The following is a 14439-nucleotide window of genomic DNA, read 5'->3' on the forward strand; positions in this document are numbered from 1 at the left end:
TAGAGGTATCTTTAAAAATCCAAAAAATAAACAAACTTATTTTCAAAACAAGTTTCTAATGATTGTATATTAAAACTTACTTCACAACGCCAACCTTTACTTTTCCAACGAAACTTTGGCTAAATGTGGAGGTATAGGTCTACCCAAGGAATTTTATTTGACACAAAAATATCTAATTTACTTGTAGCCACAGTTGTAGTGGTCGTAGTTGTAGTAAAACAATCGGGGTCAGGAATCCATGTTCCGGAAGGTCCAAGTGTTTTGTCTGCTTCGGCTGCGGGAGTAGCACACACACCACCAGACACAGCTGACTAAGCTAAGCTACGCAGGCTCAGTGGAGAATCCGCCGAAAGTCGAATCATTGTTTGAATTGCATATTTTTGTCGTAATTACATTTTGAGTTGATTTTGAAAGTTCACCGGTTCGCAAAGCTTGTTATGAAAGTTACCAGTCCGCAAACTTAAAATGTTGAGAACCACTGCACTAACGCACAATCAATGCTTCTCAACATAAAAATATGTTGTCACGATAAAGTAGCCTACATCCTATAGCAGTGGTTCTAAACTGGTGGTCTCAACTGGTGGATGACTTTTTGAGTGGTCCACAAGCTGTCCACTAAAATTATTGATAAATTAGAGGTGTTTGCATTGTATATGTTGAAAGAGTGTCAAAATGTTAGCTGTTAATAATTGTATCTCACTTCTTGAAAATCGGTTTTAAAGAATTATGATTCAAGCCCAAATGGTTGTTTTGTATAGGCGTACTTCAATCTCGCTAATGAATGAAATGGTCAACGATATTATTTTCACTAGGCCGGTGGTCCATCACCCGAAACGAGTTGAGAACCACTGTCCGATAGTATTCCATTTTTGCAAATAGGAAAATCAGTTTTCGCGAATTAACGCATAGGATTAAATCTATGATGAGCCATTTGTTGTGATAAGACGAAACTTGTTAACTTCTCTCGGCGCGGTTGTGTACTTTGGGCAGTGGTGGGATTCAGTCGGTTCATGCCGGTTCTATAGAACCGTCTCACGAAATTCTATGAGATAAGCGAACCGGTTAGCATTACTGGTTACTTTTTGTAACAGAACCGGGTAAAGAATATGACTTTTGTGATAGAACCGGCTGACAAAAAAATTGCATCCCACCACTGACTTTAGGTGATGAAACCAATACACCTGCCACAGTTTGCTGGTTTTAAGACACCACCCTTGTAGTGTTGTACTTATGACAGCGTTGTTGTCACTGGAGGGGCTAAGGATCAACACTTCGGCGTTGGAAAACTACGGAATGTCCACATCGGGAACCATTGGTATTCAATGTGTTGGTTAGATTTTTCTTGCGGGCTGCGCGTGTTCCTGGCTACTTAACCGACAGTAAAGTTCTTAGATTTGCTAAAATGGCTTTATTAAGTAAGTGACCTATTTTGCTTGATCGTTGAACAATAGGTTACGATTTGTAAACTATAATTTTGCAACTAAGGTAGTAGTGGTGTGTATATTAGATCAATCCAAATCATGATCTGTTTTGTCAAAAGCGTTTAGTCAAGGTCAATATGTCATGTTTGTAAAAGTTTATTTTAGTTTACTTGCTAGTGCTGTCTAATTTAATTACTTCCAAAGACATGCTTTTGTTTCAGTTGGGTGTACTGTTTGGACGTAACCTATGTTGGATTTATTTGACTTTGCGCTACGGATCATGGTGTGTGCGTACAACGACGCCTGATTAAATTAGATGTAAAAGTAAATATAGTCTAAATTGGGCAAGCAAACAGAAACTTGTGCAAAAGTATTTATCATTGTGATACTGAGACATAAGTCTGTGTGTGCTTTTCGGGTCGAGTTTGCGCTTCAGTTTAAATAAAACGAGAATGATTCGGGCCTGACATCATACATACGTCACATTGCGTTGTAATTTCATCTATCTAACTTTCGGAACCATTTCGGGCATTTACAAATATTGGATTCAAGCCGGACTGGGGGTTCACCTTTGGGCTCGCTTACAACTCTGGCTTAATAGTTAATTAATACAATAGTGTAATCCTGATGCCAAAAGCCTTGTTTTTTTCTGTTTAGTGCAAGTGTTATGTTCAACTTTGCTCTTTCAATGCCTGAGGACGGTCGCACAAACCACGGACGTCCCATGTAGGTTTAGTTTAGTTCAAATGAACGGTCGACCTTAAATTGGTTCCTTTTTTTAGTTGGTTCGGGTAATGGTACAGACGAACCAATTACAACCACCAGCAGACCTATCCTTACCACTTTTGCAATAACAACCAGTAAGTGGAGCAACTGGGTACATATTTAAAGTTGGTCAGCGTTTGAACGTTTTGGGGATTACTTGTAATTTTTGTTCTTCTCGATTCGACAATGAGGTTGTAAGGTTCAAAAATGTGCTTTGTTCTGCAATTTCAAAGAAACTTTTCGATTTGCTTAAAAAGATGAGCGTTAAAATGATTATTATGAATCAACAGTTTTCTGTGAAGCAGTGACTGTCCTTAACAACAACAATCCAGCAGCACCAATAAATGTTACATTCCCTCAAACCGAAGCTGGATTTACAGCTGCATCCATTGACACATGCCCAGAAGACACAGTAAACGGTACGCCGGATTTGACTATTACTTGTGATCGGTTTATACCTTTGTCATCTATATTCACCTCTTCTAGGTGGAACACCATATGGAACGCAAAAATGTTCAATAAACGGTTATTGGCTGGATCCTTTGTGGTTGTCATCATGTGACACTGGACTTGATGTATGTTAAACAAATTTATCCTGTCTACAAATAAAGTTTGACAAGCATGCATAGGCCTATGTGGGCAAAACTTTTGTTTACCGGTACTATCTTACACTATATTGTACTATCAGGTGCTATCTTACACTATACATACAAAATATTGTCATATCAGCAATCTTTTAATTAAGGACAATACATATTGATTATATTGCCTTTAAATAATTGCACATAGCTGTTGATAATCGATTTAATTGACAAAAAATGAGTTACGGATGTCAAGAAAATATGTGACATTTTCTACCAGAATTTGTTGGAAATAAATGTAACAAGTGACGAGCAACGGCAACAAGTCGCTACTGACGTTGTAACACTCACTTCTAACCCTGCGGAACTTCAGCAAAAAGATATCGAGAATGCTGCAGATGTCTTGACTGAAGTCACCAATACTACTGACTCACTAACAGCAAATGTATGTTGTACATGTGTTTAGGTTTATGTAGATTGATCTAAATAAGTAAATTGATTGTTGCGACGAATTTGTATGACCAGCAAGCAATTTGGTATCCTTTTATAACAGACCTCTGAGCTCGTTGTGGTTGCTGTCGGAAACCTGCTTGAAGTCAGTGCAGAAGACCTCCAGAAAAGCAATTCCGCGCAACAGTATGTTTTGATGAAATTCAAGTGACCGTTGAATATACCAAATGCAGCAAGTTTTCCTTTTTCTAAAGATTAATTCAGACATTGGACGACGTTGTGTCAAAACTTAATCTTTCTGAAGTTGAGGGCGACTTTCAGACCGTGTCAAGCACCGTTGCTGTTGCTGTCTTGGCGGTTGCCCCTGACGCAGGTATGTTGTAACTGAAACTGAAACAGGAACCTTGTAACTGTAAACCAAATGTGTTACAGGACGAAATTATTTCCAATGTACTTTACAATAACATGTCAAACGTGTTTTTGTGCGACTTTCGGTCTTTTTGATTTGCAAATCTGTAACACACCAGTCAAAAAATGCTTTTGGTAGCAATTTGGTGCAATTAACTTTTCCCATATTGCTAAACATGATTTGATACGAATTTTGAATATAGTTTGCTTTATTTAATAAAAACAATACATAACATGATCCAATTTGTAGGTCGTGTGTGTTTTTGTATAAAACTATAGTTTTATACTATAGTCAGAGCCATTACTTGCGAAGTCTTGCACCACGAACAGGTAATTGGGACATAAAAACGCCGTTCCTGTGTCAATTTGCCCACATGGTTAACTTAAGATCGATGTATTTATTGCCGCTCATAACCACTCTGCAACAATGGTGCAATGGGTGCTTCCATTTCGTCCCTGTCGGTAAACTGCTCGTAATATTGTCTGCAAGTTATACGTTGTATTGAAAAGTTGGTTTGTTGGAGAAATTTTAGTATCTGTTTGCAGAGGACAGTATCGGGTTTGAAGGAACAACCCAGGTGCAAAACCGGTCGCTTGGATTTCGATCAGACCAGTTTCAATTGTTTACCGGGCAACCAAAGCAAACTGCTCCGTACTCCATTGTCCTTCCCCCCGAAGCTTTCAACCAAGGTATGTAACTATTGGCATTGACGTGTTTGATCCAGACGTACTTCCCCGTGCTTACACTGCACGACTTAAACAAACTCTTTTCTCGCAGGCAGCAGAATTGGCTTCTTCGGATTTTTAAACGACAACGTTTTTGTTGCGACAAAAACGGATGGTTCAAAAGACAAGTGCCGGTTGCCTGGAACGGCGAGCGTAAATTCCCCTGTCGTTATATCTGCGACTGTTCCTGTTAACACTACTATTAAGAACCTTTCAGCCAAAGTCAACATCACGTTTACGGTGAGTGTAACAGCAGCACCTTTCAAACTTTATGAATTTAGGTTCATTTTCGTTGTGTCTATTAACGTCACATTTGTTTACCTATGTGCTTTGTATTTTTTACGAACAAATATTACGTGTAATTGTTTAAAACGAAGAAAACCAGCATTGCAACAAGCTACTTGTATTTTTTCTATACTTTTGACGCAACCAGTGTTGTCGTTATATCACCAAAGTGCGTATATATAAAAGCAAAAGAAGTTACATTTGGCTTGTATAGAATCTGATGGTGAATCAAACCATAGACGAAAACAACACGTTCTGTGCATTTTGGGACGAGAAAGGGAATTTTTGGTCAACAAAAGGTTGCGACACTGTGGAAGCAAACAACTTGTCGGCAATATGCCAGTGCGACCACCTCACCAACTTTGCCACATTGTTTGTAAGTTTTCCTTTGTGATAAAATCTGTTGCGGACAAAGTGGTTGGGGAATTCATGGTAGCCGACAATGCCCGCAAGCCCTAAAAGAGGTTGACTATTGTATCGTTATAAAATCAACAACACATGCAAGAACTGCCCGAAACTGAAATCGGTTTCGGGCGAAGTGTATTAAGAAAAACAATGTATGGATATATTGCTTTAATTTTCTGATAATCTGTCCGACCTATACAGATTTCTCTTAAAATGCGGACTCATCAATCTTATCAAGACAAATAGGATAAGATAAAAACAAGATTGGGCTCGTTTTGTCCTGATCGTTTTGTCCTGTGTTGAATCGGGCAGAAGAGGTAGTTTTGTTAGCAATTATCATGTATGTTCTGTTAGCGACTCCCCTGCATCATGCATAATTTCCGTCGCCTCTTACACATTTAAGGGTACAAAAAGATAATCCAACTCTTAAAGTTTCTTTAAACGACATTGTTAATATAGGCAACGAAAGAAATACCTGGCAGTTTGGACATAATCACAATCGTTGGAAGTTCTATATCTGCGATCGCGTGTCTTCTCACCATCGTGTGCATTCTTTTTCTTTGGTAATCACGTTTTTTTACTCTTACGTTAAGCAATATTTGAAATATTGTTAGCACGATTTTAGCCGCTTTGACAATCGAGATTTTTTTTTTTTTTTTTTTTTTTTTTTTCACGGGGTTCGAACCCAGGACTATCCCGGGGACGAATCCCGATCAGGGTTTTTTATGTCTGTATATGGGTCAGGTGCGCCAGACCATTCTGCCAAGTTGATACTTGCTTGAAGTGCTAGAGTGAACTTTACTGCCATCACTTGACGATCGCGATTCGTTGTTTTAGGCACAGGCGCAAGCTTCCTTCTCAAGTGCGAACTTTTATTTTATTGGCATTCCTTTCCCTTGCGCTTCTTCTCCTCAATGTATTCCTACTCGTCAGCCAATTTGAAGAAGTCAAATCGTCCCCTAATGCATGTCAAGCTACAGCCATTCTTATTCACTTTTCTTTGCTCAGTTCTTTGTGTTGGATGATGGTGGAGGCTCTTTATTTGAACATCGCTGTTACAAAGGTAGGTTACGTTGTAACAGTTTTTTGACCAAATTTACAACGCAAAATGAAATTAGTTTGTTCAGCTTGAGTTCATAATCCTAAACCCCCAAAACTACCTTTAGCCGATTTACTTCAAACTAAGTCTATCAAGTAAAAGAGTATACATCCTTTCGGCGTTGTGGGGTTGGGGAGCACCTGCAGTGTTTGTGGCTGTTACGTTTATTACTAAACGGGACGTCTACAAAGATGACAACACGTAAGTTGCTAGTTAATGATCTACAACCAACAGCGTTTATTCAACTTGTGGTTCTTAAAATTTTTGGACTTGTGAAACACCAATACCAAACTATATTTTTGCAACTCATTCACTTTGCAGGCTAAAACATAAAAAATAGCTGGGCGAAATTATTTTGCTACGTGAATGTTATGGGTGTTTTTTGGATGGCAAATAAGATCAATCAAGGTTCTATGTGTTGCACCCTGTAAAAACGATTATTCAAGGGTACCGCGTCAGCAAGTTTAAGAAAACAAGAATACGGTCGATTATTGATATGCAACAAAAATGTGTTTTGCATTACACCGGAGTTCTCTTGGTCCTTAGTGCCATATTTTGAAATGTGACAAATATGTGAGGATACATTCTTGTGAATAAGAAAAAAGTGATACTATGGCATGTTTTCAGGTGTTGGATCAACCCCGAATACGTAAAGTATTTAGCCGTCGTTCCTGTCGCAGCCATACTATCTTTTAATCTTTTGTCGTATATATCCGTCCTTATGACTGTCATTTTCAAGAAAAATGCAGCTCGTGCAGTAAGTTTTTTGATTGTGATTCAACTGTTCGTCTTTGAAAATAACAATTTTTCTGTTTTAGAGCTTAGCAAGCAACAGAAAGAAAAACTTCGTTATATCTGTGTGTTTGTTTTCAAGTTTTGGCCTTACTTGGCTCTTCGGTTTTCTAACTATTGGACATCATGAAGTAAACGTCGTTTTTGCGTACATTTTTACGGTTCTTAACTCACTTCAAGGTAAAAATATTTGTTTCGAGATAAACTAAAACCGCCTTGCTTATTCACTGTCTTCATTTTAGGTTTGTTCGTTTTCTTGCTCTTTATTGTTCGAAACGAGGCCGTTAGAAAAAGTTTGGTCACAGAACTAACTCAGATTTCGTCAGCAACTTCATTTGGCTCCCAACCTCAGCTACAAGCCAGGTACAGGTAAAGGCACAATCGTTTGGATTTGTGGGACAAATGTTTCACTGATAAAATAGTTTTAAGGTGCCTCTTACTTGGTCAAGCAAGGAGGACAAACCGCTGTGTACTATTAATTTACGCATTGTCATCCACGTAAAAGGCCTATTTGTCAACAGCAAAAGTTTGTAGCCACTGGGTATAATGCTATGAGAAACAAAATCGTCAGTTTCAATCCGCAAAAACTAACTTAGGTTAGTTGCCCGAGTCTGTTCTGTTTAGGTATTCCCTTTTTTATTTATAAAACTCGTGTTTCTTGTACCTTTAACTTTTACAGAAAACGTTACGTCGAGGCTGCTTCCATTAATCTCCCGAAAAAAATCAGCAAAACGTTTGAAAACAAAAATACATCTCGAACTATTGGAAGTTTGGACTCTTTTAAAAACTGACTAACCTTAAAAGGTCTCATCCTCCCATGAAATGCTCACATGCTCAATGAACTTCTCTTTGAACAATACAGAACACATTAGAACAGAAATATTGGCCACTATGTTGGTTATCTTGGTCCTTCCAATTTTGGGGTAGATTTTAAGATAGGCCTACATATACTTGGCAAATTTATTAAAAAGTCGTGAATAAACGCATTTCCTTACAAACGTTGTTTAGAAACACTTTTCGCACATTGTCATCATCATTTTTGTGTTATACTTAATTACCAAATCCAAATTAACTGATTTGTGCACGTTTTTTAACGGTACCTTGTTGTGTCAATTATTTTTTGCATGCAATCAATTTGTTTTATTTTTATTTCACGAACTTATATTACACAGCGTGATCAATTTTTTATGCAACTAAACTTCTAGTTGTAAGATACTCATGCAGTAATATTCCTTTTTAATGTCTAAGAAGTGCATGGTTTGCAAACAGCGGTATACGCGATGTTGGGGCCTCAAGATGTATATTGATGTTTTACGTACATTGCCTGCGTTTGGCACTAAAATACTATACCGTCATTCAAATGCAAAAAAACGTGGATGGAAGATAAAAGTTTGATGTACTATAAAACAAGGATACGTGAAATGTATACTGTAGACCCAGTCTGTTTTCTATCGACCTTAATTAATTGTCTCTTTCTTTTTTAAATTCAACTTGACTTGAGACTTCATTTCATATACGCTTGCTTGTAAAAACTAAGAGACATAGTGATGCTGCGGACAAACATTATAAATAAATTATTCATAGTAAGATGACTTACTAGACTTTGGAGCCATTGATTTTAACCATGTGCTTTAACTAATAGAAATTGCTTGCCGCGTCAAGTAGACTTGGAAGTTTATGTAAGTGACTGCTGAGCATTAAAGTTTTCTTAGCCTACTGCTGTGTAGACAAAGACCATCACTGCCTCTTTAAACAAACTTTTCCCGCAAAATTTTTCATTAAGTATTAAATAACAACATTTTAGAGGCGTACCGTTGATATAATGAATGAATTGGCTGTTAACTTTAGGAATCACAACATAAAAATAACTCTTTTGTTAACCTTTGGCCACCTTCCATAAAATGCAATTGTAAATAGGTATGGCCTAAATAGGATTTTTTTAACAATAGGCTATTGCATTTGCGTACTAAACTAGCGGTCGTCAACCTTTTTTGTACTGCGGATCGTTTTTGAAACTAAAACTTTATCGCGGACCGGTCTTTTAAAAAGTACGAATAAGCTTTTCAAAACGACTAAATCAGCAATAAAAACGACTAAATCTGTTTGTCATGCCCGGGGTACATGGCCAAAATGTTTTATGGCATTTAACCTGAAAAACTATACGACCCGGAAACGAACTCCTCGCGGACCGGCACGGGCGGTTACCGACCACTGTACTAAACGACCTGCACTAGCCCAGGGCTTCCCAAACTTTTTTGATCGCGACGCCTTTTAATCTCCTTAAATTTTCCGCGACCCTTAACATAACAAACAGTGAAAAATATTTGTTTGTTGTTTTTATTAAAGGCTTAATTCGAGCGAAAACTAAAAACAATCTACCGGTACTCGGAGTACTACTTCAAAAAAAAAAACATTTATTCAGTGTGATGGGTGCGACTGTTTTTTGCTACAAAGTAAGTCCAGCTGTGGCTCAATATTTGTTGAAGCTGGTCTTAAAGCTGTTTCTATGTTGCCTACGCTGGAACGGTATTTTGTTTTGACTGTCGTCATATGTTGAAAACGCTGCTTTGAAAACTTAAATTATGTGTTTTCAGTGACAAAATTTGACAAAGTTTAAATTTGTCTTGTTTGCACAGAAAAATGTTATATAGCATCATAAATCTATTTATTTACATAGAATCTAGCTACAGCTCAGTCAAAAATAATGCTGAGCGAAATTGTGTGTATCCCCTCGCGGGGTCGCGGCCCCCAGTTTGGGAAGCCCTGCACTAGCCTATACCCTAACAACGCCTCTGCTAGTACTGTCACAGGGTACAATTAAAGTTTCAAAAAACTCTCAAAAAAATGATTTATTCCCAATCGAGGAAATAAAATTTATAACAATATATTTTATATTCTGTCAAAAGGTTGTGTTGCAACTTGCAACCTATAAATGTTTAAGCGATAAAACATTTGAAACTCAACAAGTAGTTCGGACGCTGATGTTGACAATAGTGGAACAACAACAAATAGCCCACGTACGCTCGAGCTATGTTGAAACCTCTGTGAGCAGGTCAAGGTCTTTTTGCTTCGCGTATGGTAAAAGATTGCCATATCGGCTTCCGAATTTCACTCGCCAAGCTACGTAGCATAACATTGCCGTAGTTAGGAAGGTTAAGACGACTGCAAGACCAACTGTACCAGACGTAACCTCGCAAACCTGACAAAGGTCTATAGAAAAACAACAAGGAAGATTGCATCTAAAGTTGACGTTGCTCATATTTGCTTAAAATTCAAAGAAAAGTATAACGTGCATTTGTACTGTTGCTATGAGACACTAGCTTAACATGTATTAAATAGCTTACCCATGCTTGACCCGTTGCCATCGCATACAAAGTCTTGAGGCGCGAGATCATTGGATTTTTTGTTGTAGAGTTGTGAGGGAGCAGAACAAATGAATCTTATGTCAGTAGTAGGGTCCCGTGCTTTAGCCTTGATAATTAGAACAGAGTTTTTTTAGTATTTGATTAAAAGACAACTACAACGGGTCTTTGAATATCAATTACTGGTTGCGCTATTTAATGATGCAGTAGTAAAACCTGATGTTTATACCACATAGTTCCTTTTTTACAAGATCTCTAGAAGCGCATTTCCAAAAAATCAACGTGTTTGGGACAATTTTATCAAACCTCTATACCTGCTCGATCCAAGTTTTGAACCACCTTAGCTTGCAATTGCAGACAATGGGATTTGCCCAAAGTTTAGCAACCAAACCGACTGGACTGACGTTCTCAAAAACTCCTGGAGGCAAAGTTCTAATATTGTTCTCCGATAGAAATATCCATAGCAGTTGGTTTGCACCGCTGTAAAAAAAATACATAAATAATGGTTGCTGTAGGTTGAGTTTAAGTCTTACTTGAAAGCGTTTGTTTCAACTGTTGAGATTTGGTTATTTTCCAAAACAATACGATACAAGGAGGTACAGCCGGAAAATGTATTATTTGGCAAGGTCGTAATGCGATTGTCGTTTAGGTTAAGGAATTCAAGATTTTTCTGAAATAAAAAGCAAGATGTATAGAAAAAACATTCAACAAGAGAAGAAGTCGGCTTTATAGAAACTCACCATAGTGCGAATTTCAACAGGCACTGAAGTAAGTGACAAATTTTGAAGCGACATTTTGTAAATGTCAAGCCCGCGGAGAAAATCGGATTTAAAATTTTGAACGGGATTCGGGCCAATGTACAGTCGTCTTAGTTTCCTAAAGGACATCAATAGTCATATTTTTAACAATAGAAATAGTGCAAAGCACCTGACATAACGAAACTTACCTATTACTTAGCAGTAAATCGGAAGGAAAATGGTTGATGGCATTGTGATAAATTGCCAAAACATTAAGATTGGGGAAGCTCTTGAGGTGGAGACGAGTTATCGAGGTCAGATTGTTGTAACGAAGATTTAATAATCTAACATTTGGGAGAACCAACTCTGGATCACTGATAAGCTGTTTTATTCCGTTTTCTAAACGAAACAGATTCTGTTAAACTTTTAAAACTAGAATTTCTCGGCTTTTGCAAGCAGTTGATCCCACCGGAGGAAGAATCGCGAGGCTGCATGTACGTTTATTGTTGCATCGAGTTCACAGGTATGGGCCAGAAGTAAACCATTGCTTATCATTGTAATTGTAATGTTTTGGCGTCACGATGGCACAGCACTGTCCTACTTTTTTATTATTAATTCGAACTAATGTATTGTGAAATAATAATAAAAAAACTTTTGTACAGTTTATATACGTACTTCTTAGGTCCAATTCCACCAAATTCGTAAACTTAGCTAACTGGTGCAAATCCAGCGTTGTTATTTTGTTGTCGGAAAGTGCAATTATCTTTGCATCAGATCTAATATTTTCAACAGGGATTCGTGTCAAGCCAACTTCTGTGCAAATCACACTTAACGGCGAACTTTCCTTGATCAGAAACCTACAGCACAAATTGACGCTTACTCAAAAAATAACTAAACGTATTTCGACGTATCGTACCCATCAATTCGCTTTCGAGTAGTAGACTGTGAAACAACGCCTGACGGATGACCGTACTTCGACCCTTCTTCATCGTAACAAGTACAACCTTGGGGACACAATGCTGCGTCGTCTAGTGATGTTGCAGTTTGTACAGTTGTTGGTTCACCTCCACTGCAATCTATTTCGGTAAATTAATAATTTTGTAAAAGTGGCCACGGACCCAAAATAGTACGTCCACTAAAACACCAGTAAGGGCATTAATTGTAAAAAAGCAGTGATTCCTTTGCACCAGTTTATTTGAAAAATTCAGCGGTTTTCGAACAGATCGGAACTGATGGATTTTTATTTTCATATTTTAAAACGTGATTATCAGAAAATACCATACCTTGCCATTGTTCATCATCAACTTTGCAAACAAAATCAGCGCCTTTCAGTTGACGCGATCTCTTTCCATGATTTCTCAATGGTTGTTTGCATTCAAAATTTAAGGCAGGTGTAGCACCGTTAAGCTAAACCAAATCTATTTATAAACCGACATCCAAATTAGCACAAAAAACACCTCGTACCTGGTCATACCACCCAGTTAGCCACGAGTTCGTACAATCACAGGTCATAGGATTCGCATATAATTCGATTTCCACACTTTCCTTCTTTTGATCGTCAAAAGCGGGAGTTGGAATAGTGCTAATAAAATTGTCCGAAAGTTCAATTTTCTTTAGATTATATGCACCTGTTAAAAGTTAAATATCTTGGTAAAAACCCGACAATAACTTATTGCTTTACAAAAGCAATGCTAAAAAGCATAGGATTAACTTTACCTTTAAAGGCGAGCGGGTCTATGTCTTGTATCATATTAGAAGACAAATCGACTCTGCGCAGTTGTGCACAGTAACGAAACGAATCTGATTCCAGGTAGGATAGTTTGTTAAGCGACACATCAAGGTCAACCAAGCCTAAAAAACACAAATTTGTTTTTTTGCACGAAATAAACATGCGGTGACTTTTACACACACAAAACATTGACCACACTAACTTGCATTGTTATCACATACAGCTACAATATGCAAAATATGCGGTAATAACCTCAACTCTTACTTGACATTGAGGATGCAGGGGTTGGCAGTCTTGTTAAACCGCATGATCGCAAACCAAGTGCAGTAAGGCTCATATTTTGAACCCAACCCTTTTGAAAGTATTCAATCGTATTTTGACCCAAGTCAAGTGCCTGTACATTTAATTTATATTTTACACTTTAATTCCCATGTAACAGACATAAACGTGCAATACCAACATCAAAACCCACCTGCAATTTTGTGTTGTAAATAAAATCGTCGAATCGAACAGCTTTGATTGAATTGTCCAAAAGCGTTAAATACTTTAGGTTAGGAAAGCTCTTTAGAGCACTTTTGTAAATTTCTGTAATCTGGTTGTGTCTAAACGAAACAATATGAATGAAAGCAACAATCTTTGCTGCAAGAAAAGCCGAGAAGCATCAACTCACGCTAAAGAAAAGTAGTTTAAGGACGTGATGGTCATTTGTGGGTTGCTTTGAGCCGGGACAACCCGTGCAATTTTGTTATTATCCAGTAAAATCTTTTCAAGCGCAGAAAATGGCAGCAAATCATCAACGTGAAAATCTATGAGGTCATTGTGGGATAGTGTAATGCTCTTTATGTCCGCAACATTCTCATTCACAGTGAATCTCGTCAAATGAACTTCAGAGCAATTCAGGTGAGGTAGTGGCATGTTATCGATTTGTCTGCACAATATACTTTTCAGTTATTTGTTTTACTGCATATAATGGTAGCAGTAATGATTAAATCACAAAATGACACCATAGCAACCCAACACGAACAAGAAACGATTTGGAAATCCACAAAATTCTGCAAAAATTAACTTCCCCAGTTGGCGAAAAGTTAAATAAAAACTAAAAGCACAACTTACACCATGGTGGTACCATCGTTTCCTCTTGTAATAGTGCAGCCGTTATCCAATACAACTCTGGTACTGCTCGAACTTCCGTGAACACCATTTGTGAAACACATCAATGTAAAAGCACACAACAACATATAACAGTTTACATCCATTTGAAGTTTTCTGACGAACTTTTTGGCAAACAAAACAGTTGTTACACTTAGAAAACACGTTATCGATGTACTGAAAGTTAACTGTTTCACACAAACTAAACGGTTTTTACAGATCCAACTTCACCCGATGCGCCAAAACAACGTCCAGGTGTAATCAACCCGGGGACAGATTAAAATTAATCGGCGTTTTTGTACGCTACTTAACGCGCTTTATTTTGGTTTTGGTTTTTAGGCAATTATTTTCAGAAACAGCCTACGTTAACAGAAAGCATACAGAGAATGAAAACCTGCTAACCACTACTGCAAACCGTATAGCATCAAAGCACATCAGCAGTTAGTCACATATTTGGTTTGGTCCACTGCGTGACATAAACGCTTCTTTAAATTGGGTGCCTGAAATTGGGTGCCGCGTCGACAGTTTTT

General features: G+C 37.8%; 2 protein-coding genes across 2 annotated transcripts; one reads left to right on the plus strand and one right to left on the minus strand.

Moving 5' to 3' along the window:
* The first annotated feature begins 1230 nt into the window (after positions 1-1230).
* On the plus strand, positions 1231-8524 carry LOC145237866 (adhesion G-protein coupled receptor G6-like). The gene is made up of 18 exons (XM_080100855.1): positions 1231-1326; positions 2039-2147; positions 2204-2281; positions 2477-2605; positions 2673-2761; positions 3048-3212; positions 3321-3403; positions 3472-3590; positions 4172-4315; positions 4404-4591; positions 4851-5012; positions 5501-5604; positions 5879-6104; positions 6208-6341; positions 6768-6897; positions 6959-7112; positions 7175-7301; positions 7612-8524. The coding sequence occupies exons 1-18, from the start codon at positions 1231-1233 to the stop codon at positions 7721-7723; spliced, it is 2349 nt and encodes a 782-aa protein (XP_079956981.1). The 3' UTR covers positions 7724-8524.
* Positions 8525-9759: 1235 nt separating this feature from the next.
* LOC145239600 (uncharacterized) lies at positions 9760-14213 on the minus strand. The gene is made up of 15 exons (XM_080102962.1): positions 13874-14213; positions 13431-13688; positions 13233-13362; positions 13025-13154; positions 12748-12882; positions 12496-12659; positions 12315-12438; positions 11948-12107; positions 11707-11888; positions 11241-11430; positions 11035-11170; positions 10828-10964; positions 10609-10774; positions 10277-10403; positions 9760-10142 (listed from the first exon to the last, which is right to left on the minus strand). The coding sequence occupies exons 1-15, from the start codon at positions 14014-14016 to the stop codon at positions 9961-9963; spliced, it is 2364 nt and encodes a 787-aa protein (XP_079959088.1). The 5' UTR covers positions 14017-14213; the 3' UTR covers positions 9760-9960.
* Positions 14214-14439: the final 226 nt, after the last annotated feature.

Source organism: Phallusia mammillata, chromosome 7 (assembly GCF_965637545.1).
Source record: "Phallusia mammillata chromosome 7, kaPhaMamm4.hap1.1, whole genome shotgun sequence".
In the NCBI taxonomy this organism is placed as follows: domain Eukaryota; kingdom Metazoa; phylum Chordata; class Ascidiacea; order Phlebobranchia; family Ascidiidae; genus Phallusia; species Phallusia mammillata.

Bases quoted from the DNA above. Each gene is read 5' to 3' on its own strand.
- LOC145237866 (XM_080100855.1), top strand. From the start codon at position 1,231: ATGACAGCGTTGTTGTCACTGGAGGGGCTAAGGATCAACACTTCGGCG. The intron at 3,213-3,320 runs GTATGTTGTACA...CTTTTATAACAG, and splicing joins CTGACTCACTAACAGCAAAT to ACCTCTGAGCTCGTTGTGGT. The intron at 6,105-6,207 runs GTAGGTTACGTT...AACTACCTTTAG, and splicing joins TGAACATCGCTGTTACAAAG to CCGATTTACTTCAAACTAAG.
- LOC145239600 (XM_080102962.1), bottom strand. From the start codon at position 14,016: ATGGATGTAAACTGTTATATGTTGTTGTGTGCTTTTACATTGATGTGT. The intron at 12,439-12,495 runs GTACGAGGTGTT...GATTTGGTTTAG, and splicing joins TAACTGGGTGGTATGACCAG to CTTAACGGTGCTACACCTGC. The intron at 10,775-10,827 runs GTAAGACTTAAA...TTTTTTTTACAG, and splicing joins GTTGAAACAAACGCTTTCAA to CGGTGCAAACCAACTGCTAT.